The 18,512-nt window shown below is 47.6% G+C and overlaps 1 protein-coding gene across 3 annotated transcripts in view; it reads right to left on the bottom strand.

Annotated features, from left to right (window-relative positions):
* The window catches only part of PPP2R2B (protein phosphatase 2 regulatory subunit Bbeta), a 342,634-nt gene that overhangs the window by 11,753 nt on the left and 312,369 nt on the right, over window positions 1-18,512 (bottom strand). For all 3 annotated transcript variants that reach the window (XM_080673088.1, XM_080673090.1, XM_080673089.1), the window contains one exon: window positions 18,046-18,210. In XM_080673088.1, the coding sequence (XP_080529214.1) occupies window positions 18,046-18,210 (165 nt within the window). The remainder of the gene's footprint in view (window positions 1-18,045; window positions 18,211-18,512) is intronic.

The following is an 18,512-nucleotide window of genomic DNA, read 5'->3' as shown; positions in this document are numbered from 1 at the left end:
TTCCTTATTTTATAGATATGGAAAACTAAGGCACAGAGAGGTTTTGTAACCTGCCCAAGGATACACAGCTAGATCTGCCTTTTGAATCACCGTCTGACTTCAAAGTCTTTGTTCTTAATCATGATGGATATCTGCCTTGTTTTAGGAGCTAAAAGACGGTTCCAGGTTAGAATCTACATAGAACCATGGAATTGCAAAGTGGAACAACTTCTAATGACTAGATCTACACTTCCCCTTTTATACAAAGTCCATTTAAAACACCCAAAGGAGCATGGTTTCTACACCAAGCACTCATGGTGTGAGCCGTACAACACCAGTGGCAAGCATAAGGTGGGAACCCCAGGACTTTGCATGCCCTGTTAAGACCCTTACCATAGACGAAGCCTAGCCTCCAGGCCATCTCTCACCTCCCAGCTCTAATCCCTGTGGCCTGTAAGCAGTGAGGCAACCTTTCCTCTCTCTGTCCCTCTGCCTCAGTTTATGTACACGGACATTTGACTTATTTCACTTAGTTGTCTCCCCTAAAGGATGCAAGCTCTACAAGGGCAGGTTTTTGTTATGTTTTTTTTGTTTGTTTGTTTTTGGTCTATTTTGTCCTGCTCTATTCCCTGGAACATAGGAGGTGCTCGTAAATGTATGTTTAATGAATGAATATGGACAACCATTTTAATTTTAAGTGAAAATAATACCTATCTAAGCAATGCTTTATTCAGCTCAAATTTGTTTCTGTTTAGGCCCTTGAAAAGTGTGGGAAAAATACCTTCCATAGGAAGTCATCTGTAATTCAGGGTTTTTACTAATTCAGGCTGAGCAATCATTTGTGGGCTATTTCAGTGTATTTTATGTGCATGCACACACATGTACCACACTTAGTATATTACCTAGAACATACAAATAAAAAGTATTTGTTGGATGGATGCATGCCAAGCCCTGTACTAAATGCCAAGGTCACAAGGAACAAGACAGATCCAGTCCGACCCACATGGTGCTCACAGGCTATAGCAAAAGACAAATGCTAAACAATTCTACACATTTCATTACAGATGTGAATAAGAGATTTTACTGCATTAACAGAGGGGAATACTAGTAAAGGTGCTGGGGGACCAGCAAGAGGAATGCAAATGGAACATCACTGTGTGTTCCATGTAAGTTACTGAACGTGTGGTACAAAAGCATCTACTGCTTGAGTGACAGATCTTGAGACAAATCAAAACTGGTGTCAGATTCACCACAAGGGAGCATGTATCTTGGAGACCCCAATAATAACAGTCATAAAAACAATGACATCTGCCCCATTTCTTGGTCCTCATACTTTGCATACATTATCCCATTTAATGCTCAAGCTTATGAGGAAGGTATGCTTAGTGTCCTTACTTATAGATGAGATAGACCAGAAGAGGGTGAGTAACTTGCCCAGGATCACACAGTTAAAGAGTAGAAATGGGTTTTGAGGGACCATCTGTCTGTCTGTGACACTGCCACCACAACCAGGCCTTCTTTGCTTTGTCAATATCACCTCTCTGTTCAAACAATCTCGTTAAACTGGGCTCCTCTAGATAGACCTTGTGCTCTCCCACTTTTGTGCCTCAGCTCCTTCTCACTGCCTCCTGTGTCCATCCTGGGATACTGGAAGGAACATCAGACTGGGAGTTAAGGATGCTGGCTTGGAATCCAGGCTGGACACAAATTAGCCACTCTTAACAATACTATCATTTGTTGAGCACTTATGCTATGTGCCTTACACGTAGTAACTCATTCAATAGTCATAGAGATGATGATTTCCCTTTTCCACAAATCAGTCAACTCGGGCACAGAGGTTTTATAGCTAGTGGGAGGCAAAGCCAGGACTTGAACTGGGTCTGCTTCCTATGCTCTTAACCACTGGGCTTTTTTAACGTCTGTCCTACTGCCTTTCATTAGAATGACTGGGCAACTGGCAAGCGGCTGGGCCTGTTTCCTTGTCTGTAATGTGAAAGAGGCAGGATTGCCAACCAGGTCCTTCCCAGCTCTTAGATGATAAGATCTGCGAAATTCCACTAGTCTTGTCTTTTAATTTCCCTCTGCTGATCCCTGCTACTGTAGGGTAGCCTTCCCAAAGTGACATCAGCAGCACACCCACCCCGTGATATGTCTGTCGGGCATTCCAGATTCTGAGGCCAATGAACTTGGGAAACTCCTACCCAATTTTGAGAATGCAATTCCTTTATTAAAGGTGCTGAGAAGTCCCACAGGTTAAAAACTAACATTCTTTACTTCAGGTTTCTCAACCTGTGCACTATTGAATTTTAGGCCAAGTAATTATTTGCTGTTGGGGGCGTTAGAGGGTGTTTAGCAATATCCCTGGCCTGTACCCAGTAAGTCCGCAATCCCCACTTGTGATAACCCAGAGTGACTCCAGACGTTGCCAGATGTTCCCTGGGGGCCCCTGGCTTTAATCCTGCTTTCAAGTCTTATTGGGTCACACCTCCTCCCTCCCCACTATTCCATTTTTGGGGAAGAATCACTTGCAGCCCATTGTTTCTCTAGTATATTGTTGCCTAGAACACACTTTGGGTTACAATGCTCTAGTCAAAAGCAACTGATACTTCCTTTGAAATCCCACAGTAGCCCCCCTTATCTGCGGGCATTTGTTCCTAGACCCCCAGTGGATGCCTAAAAGCATGAGTAGTACCAAACCCTCTATATACTATGATTTTCCCTCTACATACATAACTACAGTAAAGTCAGAGATTAACAACAACAATAAAATAGGACAACATTCTGCAATTAAAGTTATGTGAATATGGTCTTGCTCTTAAAATATCATTTCATACTGTACGTACAGCATGGATATGCTCAACAAAGGGATGACTCACATCCTGGATGGGGTGGGTCAGCACAAAATTTCATCTCACTACTCAGAATGGTGCGAATTGTTAATTTCTGGAATTTTCCATTTCAAAACTTACGAATTGCTAATTTCTGGAATTTTCCATTTCAAATTTTAGGACTGTAGTTGAATGTGGGTAACCGAAACCATGGAAAGCAAAACCGAGAATGAGGGGGAATACCGCATTAAGTGTCCCGAGCAGACAGTGTTTTGTGTTATAACATGTGCAAATCTGAACTGAAAAGTTCAGAGAACTGAAAGTACGTCATGTCTGATGTTATCCTTCAGAGTGCTGGTGCGGGCTATGCACCCGAGAGAGCTCTGATGACGGATAGAATGAATAAGGTCCCCGAAACCTGGGAAAGAGTGGAAATCACAAATAAGAGAAAGGAAGTGTCAGGAAGAAAACTGCCGACTTTAGAGAAACCTAAAGCTAAAACTACTTTACAAGGGGGGGGTGGGGCGGGGGGGGCGTGGCGCAGAAGGGTGGTGCAGAAAAACAGACAGGAAACATGCAGTGTGCCTGTCGTTGGGTTGTGGGACAGGAGAAGAGAGGATGGAGGGAACCCATAGGGAAGGCTGTTTCTGGGGGAGGCTCCCTTCTCGACCTCACACTGGACACTGCACAGAAACTCATGCCTGCGATGAAGAGTCAGGAGGGGACCCAAGGCCACACAGCTGATCCTGACGGCCTCCTCACACTCCACAGCCTAAGGTACAATTAAGAAGACAGCCGGCTCTAAGCTTAGCACGCCTGGTTGAACTCCGACTTGGTTGCTTATAAGCTATGAAGCCTTGGACACGTGGCTTGACTCCTTCCAAGCTTCCTTTTCCTTGCCTGTCAGAGGAGTTCCTACCTTTTGGCTGGTGGTGGGACAGAGGAGCTCTTTCATGCCAAGCACTTAGCATTGCACCCGCACCCAGAACAACAGGGAGGGCAGCAGCCATGCACAGGTGGGTGGTGTTTAAGGCAAACTTGGTGTGAAACAAGTCCCAGAGCCTGAGGTGGGGCCAGATCTTAAGAGCTACCAGCTGAAAATCGATTTCTAGGTCTCCGAACTGGGCTGTGGCACAGACACACAATAGCTTGTCTCTGGACTACCACTTGACGAATTTCTTGGTCCAAGTGTCTTTCATTTGGTGCTGAACCATGTCACCACCACCCTGCCTTTGATGACTCAGGCAGATGAGAGGGAGAGTACAGGAAACGAGGCAGGGGAAGGGAAGGTTTGTTCCTGATGAAAAAGGAACCACGCACAGGGTTTTAAATTGCTCACTTCCACTGATGTTTCTACTATGGAGAAGGGGCCACGCTTTTTTGTTTGGAGACATGGCCGGCTATTTCCCCATCATGGGGACTCAACTGGCAATTTTCCCACAGAGCGAGGCAGATGGCAATTCTCCTTCAGAGATGTGCAGGCCACCGTTTTGCCCCTGGAGAGAAAAGGCTCGGCAATTGAGATGCAGCCAGTAATTTTTACTATACAGAAGACACAGCCAACAATTTTGCCCAATGAGAGAAACAGCCAGCGATTTTCCCACAGAGAGTAAGAACTCCCACGGATAGATAATGCTGGCCTCCATCCAGCTGAGGACAGTGAGAGAAGAAGTTTAAGATTTAATTAGTGGCTACAGTACTACCATGGGCCCAATGACATTGTCTCTATACATGGGCTGGAGACTGAGAACTCAGATCATATCAAACTCAGAGGGTTCTGAATTGAGAAACCGTGGTGCTTCATTGCTGAACCTTTGCTATTTACTTTTCATACAGTCCTCCTTAATTCTGCAAATAATTGTCAGCAGTGAACACTGTAGCAACACAATGCATAGCATCATGGAGAATGAACAGTTAAAATAAACGAGATTACATTGGTCCCTGACTTTTGTGTAACTATTTTCAAAATACATACATTATACTTCATAAATATAGCCTCTTAAATAATCATTCAAAGATAAAAAAATAATGAGTCAAAAACTTTTTTTTTTTTTTTTAGACAGAAAAAAAGGACCAAAAATTCCCTGGGTAGAAAAATGACTAGATGGTCTGGGCTGGGGTGACCAGGTAAGGCTTAAGAAGATGCTGAACCTTATGGCCAATAAGCTCTGGATAGATCAGAGGTCAGCAAACTTCTCTTGTAAAAAGCCAGATAGTAATTTTTTTAGGCTTTGGGTGTCATTTGGTCCTTGTTGCAACAACTCAACTCTGCCTTTGTAAACAGCACAGATAATATGTAAACAGATGAGCGTGTATTTCAATAACGCTCTGTTTATGGACACCGAAATTTAAATTTCATCTAATTTCCATGTCACAAAACAGTATTCTTCTTTTGATTTTTGTTCAATCATTTGAAAATGTACCAACCTCATTGCAAAGGGCCAAAGCAATCTTGAGGAAAAAAAAACAATGTTAGAGGAATCACGTTACCTTACATCAAACTATATTACAAGGCCACAGTAATCAAAACAGCATGGTACTGGCATAAAAAACAGACATATCAATCAATGGAACAGAATAGAGACCCCATAAATAAACCCACACCAATATGGTCAATTAATATATGAGGAAGGATGTAAGAAAATAAAATGGGGTAAAGACATTCTCTTCAATAAATGGCGCTGGGAAAACTGGACAGATATATGCAAAGAAATGAAACTAGACCATTTTAGTACACCATATACAAGAATAAACTTAAATGGATTAAAGACTTAAATGTAAGACTCAAAACCTTTGAGTCTTTGACATCACTCTTAGTAATATTTTTGTGTGAATGTCTCCTTGGGCAAGGGAAACAACAAAAAAATAAACAAATGGGACTACATCAAACTAAAATGTTTTTGCACAGCAAAAGGAACAATCAACAAAATGGAAAGACAACCTATTGAATAGGAGAAGATATTTGCCAATGATACATCTGATAAGAGGTTAATATGTAAAATTAAAATTTATAAGGAACTCATACAACTCAACACCAAAAACACCCCCACCCCCCCAAAACAATCCAATTTAAAAATGGGTGGATGACCTGAATAGACACTTCTCCAAAGAGGACATACAGATGGCCAAGAGACATATGAAAAGACGCTCGACATCACCGATGATCATGGAAATGAAAATTAAAACCACAATGAGATATCACCTCACATCTTCAGAATGGTTATCACCAATAAATCCACAAGCAAATGTTTGCCAGGATGTAGAGAAAAGGGAACCTTGGTGCACTGTTGGTGAAAATGCAGATTGGTGCAGCCACTATGAGAAACAGTGTGGAGGTTCCTCAGAAAAACTAAAAATAAAACCACATGACCCAGCAATTCTGCTTCTGAGTACTTATTAGGAGACAAAACACTAATTGGAAACAATAGATGCCCCCCCCTCCATGTTCACTGAAGCGTTATTTACAATAGACAATATATGGAAGCAACCTAAGTGCCCCCTGATAGAAGATGTGGCACATGTATACAATAGATCTTACTTTGCCATTTGTGACCGCATGGGTGGACCTAGAGCAGGGGTGGGCAAACTTTTTGACTCGAGGGCCACAATGGGTTCTTAAACTGGACCGGAGGGCCGGAACAAAAGCATGGATGCAGTGTTTGTGTGAACTAATATAAATTCAAAGTAAAGGAGCGGAGGGGAGAGCAAGAGAACCGGATAGAACAGCCGGATCCGGCCCGCGGGCCGTAGTTTGCCCAAGGCTGACCTAGAGGGTATTATGCTAAGTGGAAAAAAAAGTGGCAGATGGCCACTTTCTCGTTGTGCCCAGCACATACAGTGAGACTGCCCAGCTGGTGGAGAGGATGAGAGCTCTCTGGGTCTCTTCTATAAGGGCACTAATCCCACTCAGAGCATTCTATCCTCTGACCTAATCACCCCCAGAGGCCCCACCTCCTAACACCATCACACTGCAGGTTAGGATTTCAACACATGGATTTAGGGAAATGCAAACATTCAGTCCAGAATACCACCTGCCTCTGCTCCCCCATTTCTCTGACTCCCCTTCAACCTCAGAGCTCGCTGTCTCCAGGGAGCCTTCTTTGACCACCTCAGCCCACGGCATCCTTTTCTTCCTCTTACTGGTTCATTTGAACACCCTCTCCATGTCTCCCTGTTATAAAATATATACATTACTCAGCATTTACAAGGCGCTAAGCAATCCTAGTCCAGGGAACGGGCCGCACAGCGGCAGGGCTGGTGATCACAGCAGCACGTGGTGCCTGCAGGCCTGGTTCGGGGGAGAATGATCTCCGTTTCACAGCTAGGGAAACAGGCTTGGCGAGATGGGAACCCTGGCAATGCTCCGGGAGTGAGGCCGGCATCCTCCAGGCCTCTTAGCTCTGGGGTTAGACCTTTCTCCTGAAGACGCTTCAGCTGGAATCTGGGGTCTAAAGAGCCAGGAGGCAGGAACCTGTGTGTTGGCGGAGGGCATCCCTGTCAATCTAAAGGCCGGATTTGGGTGAACACCCAGAGACAAGTTTATTAATTGGGGGCCTGTTGTCCTTCCTCGGTGAGGAATAACCTTTTATTAGCCCAGTGGGGCTGGCATTTCTGAGAACAGTCGTTCTGGAGAGAGACTGATGGAAGAGGCCTCTGCGCACGCCCTCTCCGCAGGCGCAGGGAGGGAGGCGGCTGCAGGCTGCACCCGATGATGAGTGGCAGTGGGTGTCTCGACAGGAGCCTAATGAAGAAATCTGGCAGCAGCGAGGCCCAGCGTGACAAACCCTCACATTCGGTCTTTCACTCCAATATATCCAGCTCTCTGTAAGGCGGGTGAGTGGCAAAGGCATGGGGCGTTCTGCTCCTTCTGTGGAATGACACCTTCCTGCAGCCAGTAGGCTCCGGGGGCTTAAGGGCAGTGCCCCAGGCCCACTCTGTGCATCACAGGTTAGGCACTTCGTGTCTCCCTTTCTCTCTCCTCTCTTTGCTTTCTATTTGTTCCCAGCAGGAAGCTGCTGCAGCTGCGCCAAGAGAGGCTCACCTCCCCGGGGAGCCTGCCCAGGTGGAGGAGGCCGGGTGTGTGGCTGTTATTAGGGGTAATTGCTGGGAAGCTGGTTGTCATGGTGCCACAGAGCCCAGGGCTGCACTCCCAGGATGTCCTGGTTTTCTGGGCTATACAACAATCACTGCGGTGAGAGGCACACACGGGGAAGCGAGCGAGGAGAGCTCCCTGCTGATAGTAATCTTGCAGAGGAAGGTGAGGGGGCCGAGGCCGAGCAGGAGGGTCCATCTTGCACAGGCTGAGCACCGCTGGGAGAGGACCCTGGCGGGGACTGGTCACTGCCTGTTGTCTCCGCAGGGCTCCGGTGCGCTGCCTGTGTTCCCAGTGCTGGCTCCAAACCCACTGACAGTCAGGCCTGCCCTGAGTGCTCCTGGGACGTGCATGCATGGAGTCACAGGAATAGGTTGGAGTGGATGGAGTAGCAGCCTCCCATCTGCCAGGCACTGTGTTGGACAGACTCCCTCTGTGATATTCATTCCACCCTCACAACGTGCTTATTTTACAGATGGAGCAATGGGGCTCCGAGGGCATGTGCCCTTGCCACAGGCCAGGAAGGGGCAGAGCGAGGATGCAAGCGCAGCTCCGGCTCCGCGGCCCCTACCGAGGCAGTAACTGCATCTTCTAAGTCTGCCTGCCCATTGTGCTTACGACACCTTGTTCACGTTCATTGACCGATTCCTTGCTTTCTTTGATCTCACCATTTCTCTAAGCTTGATGATCCCATTTTCTCACATGTAACTAACTCTTCCATGACAATTTCATGACATTGTAGAGATTTTCAAATGACACCAACATTTCAGGTCATCGACCCCAGGATGAAAGATCCCCATCCATGAGATAAATTCTATTTAAATCCTTATGTTCAGGTTCAATATATAAAAGATGATAAAGCAAGTATCATTAAGAGCATCGCGGGGGTGCACTCTCCTGCCCTCCGCTACCCCTGGGCTGCGCCTGGTGAGGATGGGAGGCCAGCAGGTGCTTTGAGTAACTCAGCAGATAAAGGGACCCGCACTGATGGGGCGGGGAGCTGTGGGAGTGGACAGCAGACATCACAGCTCAGTTATTGGGGCCACCTACCGAGCTGTCACAATAGAATTATATGAACTGCACAGGGGCTCGCATTAGCTGGTATACTTAGACATGGGTCAATTACACGCGACAGTCCCCCTGCCCTTCTCTATCTTCTAGTGCGGTACGGAAGGTGCTCCTATTCATTATATGAAGTAAACCAAGATAAACCCGCAGTCTTTGTCAGTGTGTCAGACCTGTCTTTTCTGGACCTTGATTTCCTCATGCTACAAAAAGGAAGAAATACTGTAAATGCATAGGGCTTTGTGAAGATCAATTAAGATAATGGATGAGAAGGGGCTCTGTAAATGGTGTCGTGCTAAACAGCAAAAGGTATCACTGTAACCATTTTATGCTCACACACACACACACACACACACACACACACACACACACACACCTTGAGTCTTTGAGTCCACAGAATTTGTGAGTTTCCTCCCTAAACTGCCCCTCCCCTAGTCTTTGCTCATTCAGTGCCCTTCATCCTCCACACGTGCTCAGGTCGGAAAGCTGGGAGTCTTCCTGGACGCCTTCCCTGAACTCACCTTCCACACCTGGTGTCCTGTTAACTTTACACTCAAAGCTTTGCCCAAACTGGCCCAATATTAGTCTACGCCAGTGGTCGGCAAACTCATTAGTCAACACAGCGGCAAACCACGGCTCGCGAGCCACATGTGACTCGCAAGCCGCAGTTTGCCGACCACTGGTCTAAGCCACTATCATCTCTGACCCGGACCATTTGGGTAGCCTTCTCTTTTCCCGGCAGGCACTCTTCCTCCTGATGTTTCATTCTTTACATAATCTGTGTGCTATATTTACAAGTATAATCACACTACTCCTTTACACAAAACCCTCCTAGATTTTCCCTTCTTAAGTACGAGAAAGGCCAACTTCCTTACCTTGGCCCACAGGGCTATCGTGTTGCCTAACTCCCAAGTCCTTTGCATGGTGTACAATGGGAATGGGGCTCTGGGGTTATGCAAGGTGCCTGTCCTGAGTGTGGAGACCTTCCATTGCCCCTCAGCTGCTCCTTCTCCTTATAGACACCCAAACTGGTCTTCCTTCTGCCCGCCGCGCCCCCCACCTGCCACGCACAGTCCAGACTCAGAGCCTCTGCATTTGCCTCTTCTGCTTCTCCATAAACATTTTTCACCAAATCTCGCACTACTGATTTGCCTATGTGTTTGATGTCTGTCTCCATCTACTTGGGTAGACTGCCATGAGGGCAGGAGACACCATCTTCTCAGTGTCTGCAACAGCGCCTGGCACATGGCCCCAACCATAAACATCTGTTAAATAAATGAACAGACATGGGTTGATTATCATACTCTCATGGACTCCTCTTCCTTTACTTTGCCTACAAATGCCAGGCATTCCCAAAGCTGGAAATGAAAGGACAGGGTCAACCACTCTTTAGTGTGAGCCTTTTCATTGTGTGAAGAGAACTACCAGGCGCAAACTTGTCAGAGTGCATGACCATTGCTGCTCCACACGCATTTATTTGGCACCTCATTATGCTAAATGCAGAAGGGGAGAATAAAGAGCTTTAGCCACAATGGAAGAATCATTTAGCACAAGAGACAGAAATGGAAACAGATCATTTCAACCATAATATCGGATGCTCTGATGGAGGGCACCTAGTCCTACTTGGCGACACATGAAGGGTATGGTAGGCAGAACAATGACTCAAGGATGTCCGAGTTCTGATGCCCAGAACCCGTGAATATGTTACCGTTAATGGCAAAGGGGAATTAAGACTGTGGATGGAATTAAGGTTGCTAATCAGCTGACCTTAAAAAAAGATGAGTCTGAATTACCTGGGTGGGCACAGTGTGATCACCAAGGTCCCAAAAGGGAAAGAGGCGGGTAGAGGAGGAGAGTCAGAGATGCAGTGGGAGCAGGACTTGTCCCATTGCTGCTGGCTTTCAGCTGGAGAAAGAGGCCCTAAGCCAAGGCATGTGGGCAGCCTGGAAGCTGGAAAAGGCAGATTCTCCCCTAGAGCCTCCAAAGCTCTGCCAACCCCTTGATTTTTGCCGGTGAGACCCAGGTCCGACGTCTGGCCTGGAGCACTATAAGATGATATACTTATATTGTTTAGAGTCACTGCGTTTGCAGTACTTTGTTACAGTAGACATAGGGAACTAACACAAAGAGGATGAGGTGACCTTTCTATGTCAGCTCTGGTGGGAAGGGACAGGCTATCGTAAGACCCATCCTGCCCTGGACAGAGCCCTCACTAGCCCTCACTGACAGACCACGTCCCTCCCTGGGGAAAATTCCTTCCAGCATTCCCTTGATTGGGGTTCTCGTGTACCTCAAATTCAGGATGCTCACTCCGTGCCCACGACTGCTTTGCCAGTGATTGATGGCTTGTCATGGACGATAATGACGGGCAAGTCAGCCTTGATGAGTCCCACGCCCAGAGCAGCCAGAGCCACCTATAACCTCATGGCCAACCTTTCCCACACTACGTGTGTCTGGGGCTGCAGCCATGTGCCTGAGCCTGTTTCAACCTCCATGGCCTTCTCATCCAAGGCCCCTTGTGGGGAGAGGGCAGGGCCTGGGGAGGTGTCAACTGCTAATGAATGATACTTGTCTCCAAAATTAATACCCTTCCAGTTCTTAGAAAAATCCACTCAACTGGAGTCAACAGGATGACTAATGGACAAAACTGGTTAAATCAATCAAAAATGGAAATGAGGATGGGGGAATTCTGTTTTCACTCCGTGGCTTGGGCCTTGCCTGCTCTGCTGTTAATTGCGGCTGAGCTTGAATGGGTAGACACTGGGTTGGGGTGGGGGAGGGGCTCAGTGAATTCCACTCCTTGCAACAGGTCCCTGTTTTGGCTTTCCTCCAGGAGGGTGGGTGGGTGGGTGTCTGGGTGTGTTTATAAGCCTGTCATCAGCCAAAGGCTTTTCATAAAGGGCCTTGTCTTTTTCACCTAACCAAGTTCCCTGCAATAAACACTGTTAATTATGCCCCCAATCAAGACTGAACCCCGTTTGGAAGCTGTGCCAAACCTTGGAGGTTTTAAGATTCACTGCAGCTGCCGTTTCAGCTGATGTCTTTGGACACATTCCATCAGAGACCTGAGTGAATGAGCCGTAGGTTTATCAAGGGATCCAGTGGCCCGTGGAACCAGGACACGGCAGTTAAGTTTGTAGATGAGGGTGAAGAATAAGACAGTGGATCTCATGTCTATCCAAGGACAGAGTTAGTTCTGCAACTGGAAACTGTTGGGACAGGGGATCCACCTGGAGGAACTGTCACTCCAGGGCCTGTGCTCTGGATTATTTTCATGTCTTCTGTTAGGGGCTAACTGGTGTCCCCCAAATTCATATGTTGAAGCTCTAACCCCCAAGACCTCAGAATGTCACCATATTTGAAGACGGCGTCTTTAAAGAGGTAATCAAATGAAAATGGGTGGGCCCTAAAGCAATGTGACTGGCGCCATAGAAGGGCAGTTTTAGACATGACATGTGCAGAGGGAAAATAATGTGGAGCCGAGAGGATGGGCATCAGCAAGCCTAGGAGAGAGGCCTGGAATGGATCCTGTCTTTGTGGCCCTCAGAAGGAACCAACCCTGCTGACAGCCTCATCTCAAACTTCCAGCCTCCAGAACATCAAGTCTTGTTGTTTAAGCCACCAAGTGTGTGGCCCTTTGTTACAGCAACTCTAGTAAATGAATACACTGTCTTCTATCAGTCTTTCCCCATCTGCCTGTCTCCCTACCACCGATGTTCAGTGAAACACCACTCCATGCTGGTCGCTATGCTAAGTATTGGTAATGCAGTGGTTGGTAAGGTAAGTAAGGCCCCTGCCCTGATGGAGAGGACATTCTAGTAGGGGAGACAGAGGAAGAAAAGCAAGCATCTATAGGTGAGGGCTGCGAAAAAAGTAAATAAAATTTGGTGATAAATAGAAATAGCGTGCAGATGAGGTGAACAGAGAAGTCCTCTCTGAGGAGGTGGCATTTTCCCAGAGACCCAAAAAAGTGAGAACAGTCCAGACCAGTGGGGGCATGGCGGGAGAGCATTCCGGGCAGAGCCAAAGCCTGTGCAAATGCCCTGGGGCAGGAAAGGGCAGGGTGGGGCAGGAAGCAGGCCTGTGTGGCCAGAATAGGTGGAGCTGAGGTTTGAGAGGGGTGGGGGTCAGATTCAAACAGGGCCTTGGAAAGGCATTCGGATTGAAATTTCTCTTTCCTTTCCTTGGTAGCCATTCATCACACCCGGCCAGTGCCTTCACTCAACTCCCAATACTCATGCATTGAAAGGGAAAAGCATGGTTCAGACCAGCCAGTTGCCGCTGCCATCAGCACCCTATTGTTGTAGGCGTAAGAATCTCAAACCGCAAACCCACCTGTCACTACTGCCAGAAGCCAGAGGGGGAAAAATGGAGACATGAGGGAGCGAGGCATCCCTTCTACCCCCTGCTGAGTACGCAGCGTGAGGGACATATGGGAATTAATATATGCAGCGCTGATAACACGGATCTCCTTGGCATTTTGATTAAACGCCAGCGGTTATTAAACACCCTCCTTCTCAGAGCTCATCTCCGAGAGCCAATGTTGCTTTTCATTTTGAACTCTGATGAACTGTCTCAATTCCGATCGCACACCTCGGCTGCACCGTGGTCGGCTGGAGGCTGGCGTTTGAGGAGGATGGAGAAAATCAATATGAAATGTCAGGCGAGGGGTCAGGTTGAACTTGTTTTCCTGGCTGGCAGGAGCCTGGGGCCACCGCTGAGGCAGCCGGACAAAGGGAGATGTGCACCGAAGAAGGTCGCCACTTTGGACGAGTCAGGAAAATGAATTTCATTCACTTCTTAATTAGATTAGGAGGCTGGCGGCTGGCAATTCAGAGCACTGCCCGTGTAGGGGTGGGGTGTGGGGAGGCAGGGCTGAGGCAGAGGCCTGCAGGCTGCTACTGAGCTCCGGGATCTCACTAGGGACTGTCCTCAGGGCTGAGGGTTATGTGGGGCTCAGGCTGGAAGCAGGAGCAGCCTCTGGGGGTCCCTGGGTGTGCAGCTTGGCTGATCTCCTGCTTCTGTGGGCACCATCACCCTTACCTGTCCCCAGTCTTTAGGTCACAGTCAGTGACCACTGCCTTGGGTTATAAAGTCCTTGCCATATCCCCTCACAGCACCATATGCCTCTCTTTCATACCAATTATTGCACTTGCAATTAATGAGTCTTTCCTCCTTAGACACTGTGATGGTTAATTTTATGCAGCAACCTGATTAGGCCATGACATGCCCAGACATTTGGTTAAACCTTATTCTGGGTGCTACAGTGAGGGCATTTTTGGATGAATTTAACATTTAAATTGAGAGACTGAGTAGAGCAGACTGCCCTCCCTAATGTGGGTGGGCCTCATCCGATCAGTTGAAGGCCCAAATGGAACAAAAAGGCTGGATCTCCCCAAATAAGAGGGAATATCTTTGAGCCATTGGGACATCAATGTCCCCTCCCTCCCCACCGCCTTTGCATTTGAATTAACACATTGGCTCTTCCTGGGTAATGAGCCTGTTGGCGTTTGGACTAGAACTACATCATCAGCTTGCCTGAGTCACTGGCTTTCCTGGGTCTCCTGCAGTCCCACTGCAAATGCTGGGACTTAGCCTCCATGATCACATGCACCAAATACTTAAAATAATACATCTCTCTCATACGTGCACACACATTTATGTATATGTATATGAGATATATATCTCCTATTGGTTCTGTTTCTCTGGAGAACCCTCACTAACACAGACTGTGAGCTCTAGGAGGAGGAAACCAGGCCTGGTTTTGCTCACATTGCATCCCCAGAGTCTGGTATAGCACCTGACGTGTAGTATGTGCTCAACAAATACTAATGAAGTAGATGAACAACTGAACTCCGTATAGCTGGTAAAAAGGCTGGAGTTTCAAGCACCCTATAGCTGCAGGCCTAGCACAGAGGGAATTGGGGAGGAATAACTGTGATAAATGCAGCTGTCATTCATTGACTCCTGTGTCCCAGCAAGTGCTAGGCGCTCGCCCTATGATAACATTTCCTTTTCGTGGACAGCCGGCCCTATGAGGCTACCTTTTTTATTTCTACTTTCAATTGAGGAACTTGGGGCTCAATAGGATTAAATAACTTGCCTGAGGTCACACAGCCACTGAGTGTCACAACTGAGTTCTGATTCCAAAGCTTCTACTTTAAACCATTCCAGTTCTGGAAATTTCTAAGGCCTTGTTCTTTTTCCATCGTGAGTGGAGGGTTCATCAAGCCTCCCATTCAGCTTATTTCTCAATATCCAGCATTCGTGTGGGTCTGTCGGATCCCGGAGCCCAGGCTGGGGTCTGCCGCACTGGCTGTGAGCACTGGCACTTCTCGTGCCTTCTCTGGCATCCACGTTGGTGGCCTTCGAGCCTGGTTCTACTTTCGCTCACCAGAGAGCCCTACCTCCTTAGTCAGCTCATGTCACCTCACACACAGCATGTTCCCAATTGAACCCTGGCCCTTCGCTCTCCTCTAGTATGGCTTCTGGTTAGTCCCCATTCCACATGCCCATTTATGTCAACCCTCAGGCATACATTTATTTATTGAACACATATTTACTAAGCACCTACTTAGTGTCAGGGGTGGTAATTCAATAGGAGCAAAACCGATTTAGTTCTTCAGAGAGTTTATAGTATAGAGGGGACGAACACTGAACATGATCTAACATTCATGGCTGGTGAATGCCAATCTCTACTATCACATCACCCACAGTTATCTTAAAAGAAAAGGCTCTATTTTCCTTTTCTTTCCTTTCAATTTCCATAGCTACCATCCTTATCTACATTACAAATTTTCATTTATTACCTTCTAATTCTTCTATGTTTCTTCCCACCACTGCTCTGTTAATCTTCCATAAAATAGGAATTCTATAACTCTGTTCTCCAGCCAAATGATCTCAAATTGCTCTCCACATACTAGGAACTGGGGCACATGGATGTATCCTTGAAGGTCAGGGAGAAGGAGGATATGGGGTGCATTAAGTGGTATAGGAGGCCATGGGGTAAATGCTGCAATTTTGGGGAAAATATATTTTGCTTGAAATTTGGGGTGGGTAGAAATGTAATTATTACATTAAATGGAAAGTAGATATTTTATGGGAATAAAATACAGAATTCAGGTGAAATCTTAAGATGGGAAAATAAGACTTCACATGAAACCGGTTGTGGGCAATACCTCCCCCAGGGTCTCTGGCCCCTGCCAGGCACATGCTGTCTTTGCTGCCAGGCCAGGCCACCCAGAGCACCTCAGAGAGGTGACAGCTTCTGGGTGTTCTTCCTCCACGGCAGCAAGGCTCGTGCCTGGCCTTGGGAGTGCTGTAGTTGGGGAAACAGCTGTGAGCAAAACAGAGTAAGTCCATGCCTTCAAAAAGCTGATGGTCTAGATCAGTGGTTCTCAACCTTCCCAATGCCGCGACTCTTTAATACAGTTCCTCATGTTGTGGTGACCCCCAACCATAAAATTATTTTTGTTGCTACTTCATAACTGTAATTTTGCTACTGTTATGAATGGTAATGCAAATATCTGTGTTTTCCGATGGTCTTAGGCGACCCTGCTAGCGACCCACAGATTGAGAACCGCTAGCAGGGTTGCCTAAGACCACTGGAGATGCACACTCTCCAATAGAACTTTCTGCAATGATGAAAATAAATATCTTAAATCTGCACTATCCAATATGGTAGCTACAAACCACACGTGCCTATTGAACACTTAACGTGTAGATAACCTGAATTGAAAATGTTTTTGAAGACTTAATATGAAAAAAAAATAAAACATCCCATTAACAATTTTTAATTATTATCTCATCGAAGCCCCATGACAAGCCCATGAGGTGGATGTTGTTATTCTACCCATTTACAGATGAGAAAACCAAGGTTCAGAAAGGTTAGGGAAAGTTGGACAAAGTCATACAACTAACCAGGGGCGAAGCCTGGCTTTGACCTGGGTCTGGAGTCTGGAAGCCACAAACCTTGTAAACCACTATACATGGGGGACGGACCACTGCCTCCCAGACACCTTTACTCTGGGGAGTTTTCTAGAGAGCCTTCCTGCTGGCTCCAGGCCAGCCTGTCGACCACAGTGCTGGCCGTGAGCGCCAGCTGACATTTGCTTTACCTGCTCACATCGGTCTCAGCCTCCAGCTTCCAAGCACTGAGCCTCCACTGGATGGGAGCTGCTGTGCTCCATCCACGCCCTGCAAACTCCAGGGTGACCAGAGGGCCCGTGACTCTGGCTGCCCTTTACCCTCCCCCTTCTCTGAAACCTTCCTCTGGTGCCCACTAGAACCATCAGGGCCTCTAGAATGCTGGCTCCCAAAGCTGCAATCTCTCTAAGAAGCCACAAACCCCTCCCTCCAGCCACTATTATTTTTAAAAAATATTGAGATATATTTGACATAGAACATTATACTAGTTTCATGATTTGTTATATGTCTATACTGCAAAATAAACACCGTAAGTCTAGTTAACACCCATCACCACACAGTTACCCATTTTTTGTGTGATGAAAACTAGTAAGATCTACTCTCTTAGCAACTTCCAAATATACGATACGGTGTGACTACTTAGGCACCATCCCCAGACGCCATTCTTGATTCCTTGTATAGTCTCAGCCTCCTGCACAGGCCAGCAGGTCCTGGTAGCTCCTGCCAAGGTCTACCCAGAGCCCACCTGCCCCTCTCCGCTTCCCTGCCTCGCCCTGGTCCCGGCCATGCTCATCTCCTGCCTGGACATGGCAACAACCCCCAGCGCTCTCCCCTTTCCGCCCCTCAGGTTCCTCTGCCCACAGCAGGAAGACTGATCGTAAAATGTAATTCAGATCATGTCACAACGTTACGTGACAGGGCTCATGTCTTATTCATCTCCGCAGTCCACAGCCTGCAGTGGATGTTTGTGGGATTGAACGTGAGGGTTCACCTTTATTGAAATACCCACCGTGGAGCTGACACCGAGTCAGGCGGACACCGGTACTTTCTTTGCTCCCAGCGTGTCTCACGGAGGAAAGGAGATCAGCCCTCCCCTCCCGCGTGTCAGGGCCAGTGCCCCGCCCCTCAGCTCTGCGCTGGCTGATGGCTACTCACATTTGGTGTGCCTGTCACACAGGGCCGACGCCCTCATGTCGCACAGCCGGATTGTCCCTTTGCTGCTGCTGTACACGAAGGTGTTGCAGTGATGGGGGTGGAACTCGGCCGCCGTGATCACCTCCGTGAGCTCCTCCATGTTGGCCGGCTTAATGTCCACGATGTCTGGCACCGAGAGTCAAGGAGCAGACGGGAGAGGGGGCAGAACCTCGGGGGTGGTGGGGAACAGGTTAGCTTGCACCACACGGGGTGGGTCCTCACCACAGCGCTGTGAGCAAACAGGGAGGTATTATTGGTCCCAGGCCGGTGAGCCTAGCATCACCCAGTGGTCGGAGGCAGCATGGGAACTCGGGTCTCCCTGGCCCGTTTCAGTATTTCATCCTCCTAACCTGTAGAGCGCCCATCACAGTTACCTGCTCACGCAACTGTGCGAAAACGTGCCAAGCTGCAGACTTCCATTTCTCCTT

The sequence above is a fragment of the Plecotus auritus genome (genome assembly GCF_963455305.1).
Source record: "Plecotus auritus genome assembly, chromosome: 6".
Taxonomy (NCBI): domain Eukaryota; kingdom Metazoa; phylum Chordata; class Mammalia; order Chiroptera; family Vespertilionidae; genus Plecotus; species Plecotus auritus.
This window is presented reverse-complemented; position numbering and strand designations above follow the sequence as displayed.